Below are 2356 nucleotides of genomic sequence, written 5' to 3' on the forward strand. Positions count from 1 at the left end.
CTGGGTGTGCCTGGTTGGCCGGTCTATTGTCCTGGCTGTACAATCTTCCCCTAGAACTGTTTTCTAGAACTTATCACAGTCTTCCTTGCAGCAAGATTAGTTTATTTCCATGCCTGTCACCCACCTCCTCCCACCTGGACCGTGATTCCATGACAGTATGTATCAGGTTGACACAGGGCCTGGAAAAAAACCAGCGCCAATTTGTAGAATAGTTGCCGTCACTTACTGGGAACTGCCCAGGTGTCTGGCACTGTGCTAAAGGCAGCTTAACTACCTGAGGAGATAAGGACCATCACCCTCTAGGAAACAGCCTCAGAAATCTGAACGGATGGTGTCTCAGGCAAGGGAGAAAGCCAGGGTCCAAGCCACGCTGTCTGAACCCGGTGCCACCCAGCTCCTCTCTGGCAGAGCACCAAGCTCCCCCCACCCTAAGAGCTGGGAAGTCCAGTTACCCCACCACCCAGTGGCAGCCTCTGTCCTCCAGGTTGTGACATAACAATTGCACAATCCACAAGATATTTTTGAAAGAAACTGTCAGTTTCCTCTCCTGGGCACTGCGGCCCCCATGCCATCCAGTGTCTTCAGCAGACTTGGGACTTTGGAAGCTAAATATAGTCAGGACTCGGGATGATAAGGAAATGAAAACGGCAAGACTGTAAAGTGACCCAGTTTTATTTTGCTTTTGGAGGCCAGGTAGGGCACTGCTCCACGGGTTCAGGCTGTACAAACTACCCCTCCTTGAGGTGGGAGGCCCAGCAACCGCAGGGCCCAGGCAGCAGGGTGGGAGTTCAGGAGGTGGTGGCTCTGGGAACCTGATCCCCAGGAGAGAGGGGACAGCAGGCAGAGGCCTGCAATGGCTCAGATTGAGGGGAGACGGAGGCGAGGGGTAGAGGACACGATCCAAGAACCGGAGTCCGAAAGCTGAAGCTGGTCCAGTCTCCTTCACTTTACGGCCGAGGCTGGGGTCAGAGAAGTGAAGCCAAACTGTCCTCCCGCAGCAGGCAGGACCTGGAGGGACGCCAGGGTCCCAGCTCGGCGCTGGGTCCCGCGCACACAGCCGCCGCCTCCACCGTCGCGGAGAGCGCACGCGGGGCGCAGTCGCTGGGTGGGGGGTCTGGCGGGCAATCGGACCCCTTCTCCTCTCGGGGACGCCGGGCGGGCGCCGGTTGCGCTCAGCAGCTTACAGAGCCGGCGGGCGGCGCGGATCCCAAGTCCCAGAAGCAGTCGAACTCGCTCTGGCCCAGGGAGAGCTCAGGCAGCTCGCGCACGCGGTGCAGCCCGAGCTCCAGCTCCAGCGACGTCAGCGCCTCCTCGTCGATGAGTTCGGCGTCCATGCCGCCCAGGGCGTGCGCGGGCGGCGGCGGGGCCGCGGCGCTGGGCGCCGGCTGCGGGCCCGGGGGGCCTCCCGGGGCGCTGGGGGGCGCGGCCGCGCGGCCGGGACACAGCGTCGCCACAGGCTGCAGGTGCGCGCTGCCCGCGGCCGGCGGAGGCACGGCCGGAAAGGGCTGGAAGGAGGACGGCGGCCCGAAGGCCCCGTACGCCAGGGCCCCGGATTGGGTGGGCGGCGGCGGCCCCAGCGGAGGCCCCCGCGGCCTCAGCCCGCTGTCCAGGCCCGGGCCCGCGTACGGCGGTAGAGTCCGGAGCGCGTGAGGGCCGTGGGCGGCCGCGGCGGACGGCGGCCTCTGCACCAGGCGGTAGCCCTCGGCGAGCATCAGGTGGTCGGCCATGGCGGCGGGCCGACTGCCTGCGGGGACAGCACGCGGTGGTCAGCGCCGGCTCCCCCGGCTCGGGCCAGAGGCTCCTCTGCGGCGGGAGACCCGGGCACCGTGCGGTCCCTGCAGCTCGGCTGGGCGGAGGAAAACCGAACCCGACTCGTGCCCCGGCCCAGCCCAGCCCACTCCTGCGCACCCCGCGGTCGCAGCCCCGCGTCGCAAAAACCCGCACGAGGTAGCGCTCCGAAACCTCCGCGCCGCGTCCCGGGGCTCGGCGTACTCTTATAGCCAGAGGCGGGGCTTCCCCGCCCTCGGACGCTGATTGGCTGAGCGAGACGCTTCTGGGCGGGCCGCGTACGCCTGCTTCTAGGATTTGGCCCCGCCCCCGCTGGGTCCCCGGCCCCGCCCCAGGCTCTGAGCACCGCCCCAGGGCGGGGTGTTTGGCACTTGGAGAGGGATTCGGTGTGGCCTTCTGGGCTTCGGAGTAGAGGCTTGGCTGGGGTCGAGCTTGAACTGACCAGAAGGTGGGGTGGGCGGGCCAGAGGTTTAGGCTCCCCAAAAGCTTCAGGATGTCAGGCCCACACAACCTGTTAATTTTCCAGATAGAGACTGAGGCTCAGTGGCGGAAGAGGCTTCCTGGTCTT

General features: G+C 65.7%; 1 protein-coding gene across 1 annotated transcript; it reads right to left on the bottom strand.

Annotated features, from left to right (window-relative positions):
- Nucleotides 1-656: 656 nt before the first annotated feature.
- Nucleotides 657-1968, bottom strand: CITED4 (Cbp/p300 interacting transactivator with Glu/Asp rich carboxy-terminal domain 4). The gene has a single exon (XM_021672105.2). The coding sequence runs from the start codon at nucleotides 1725-1727 to the stop codon at nucleotides 1173-1175; it is 555 nt and encodes a 184-aa protein (XP_021527780.2). The 5' UTR covers nucleotides 1728-1968; the 3' UTR covers nucleotides 657-1172.
- Nucleotides 1969-2356: the final 388 nt, after the last annotated feature.

The sequence above is a fragment of the Aotus nancymaae genome, unplaced genomic scaffold (genome assembly GCF_030222135.1).
Source record: "Aotus nancymaae isolate 86718 unplaced genomic scaffold, 86718_ANA_hifiasm-v0.15.2.pri h1tg000007l, whole genome shotgun sequence".
In the NCBI taxonomy this organism is placed as follows: domain Eukaryota; kingdom Metazoa; phylum Chordata; class Mammalia; order Primates; family Aotidae; genus Aotus; species Aotus nancymaae.

Bases quoted from the DNA above. Each gene is read 5' to 3' on its own strand.
- CITED4 (XM_021672105.2), bottom strand. From the start codon at position 1,727: ATGGCCGACCACCTGATGCTCGCCGAGGGCTACCGCCTGGTGCAGAGG.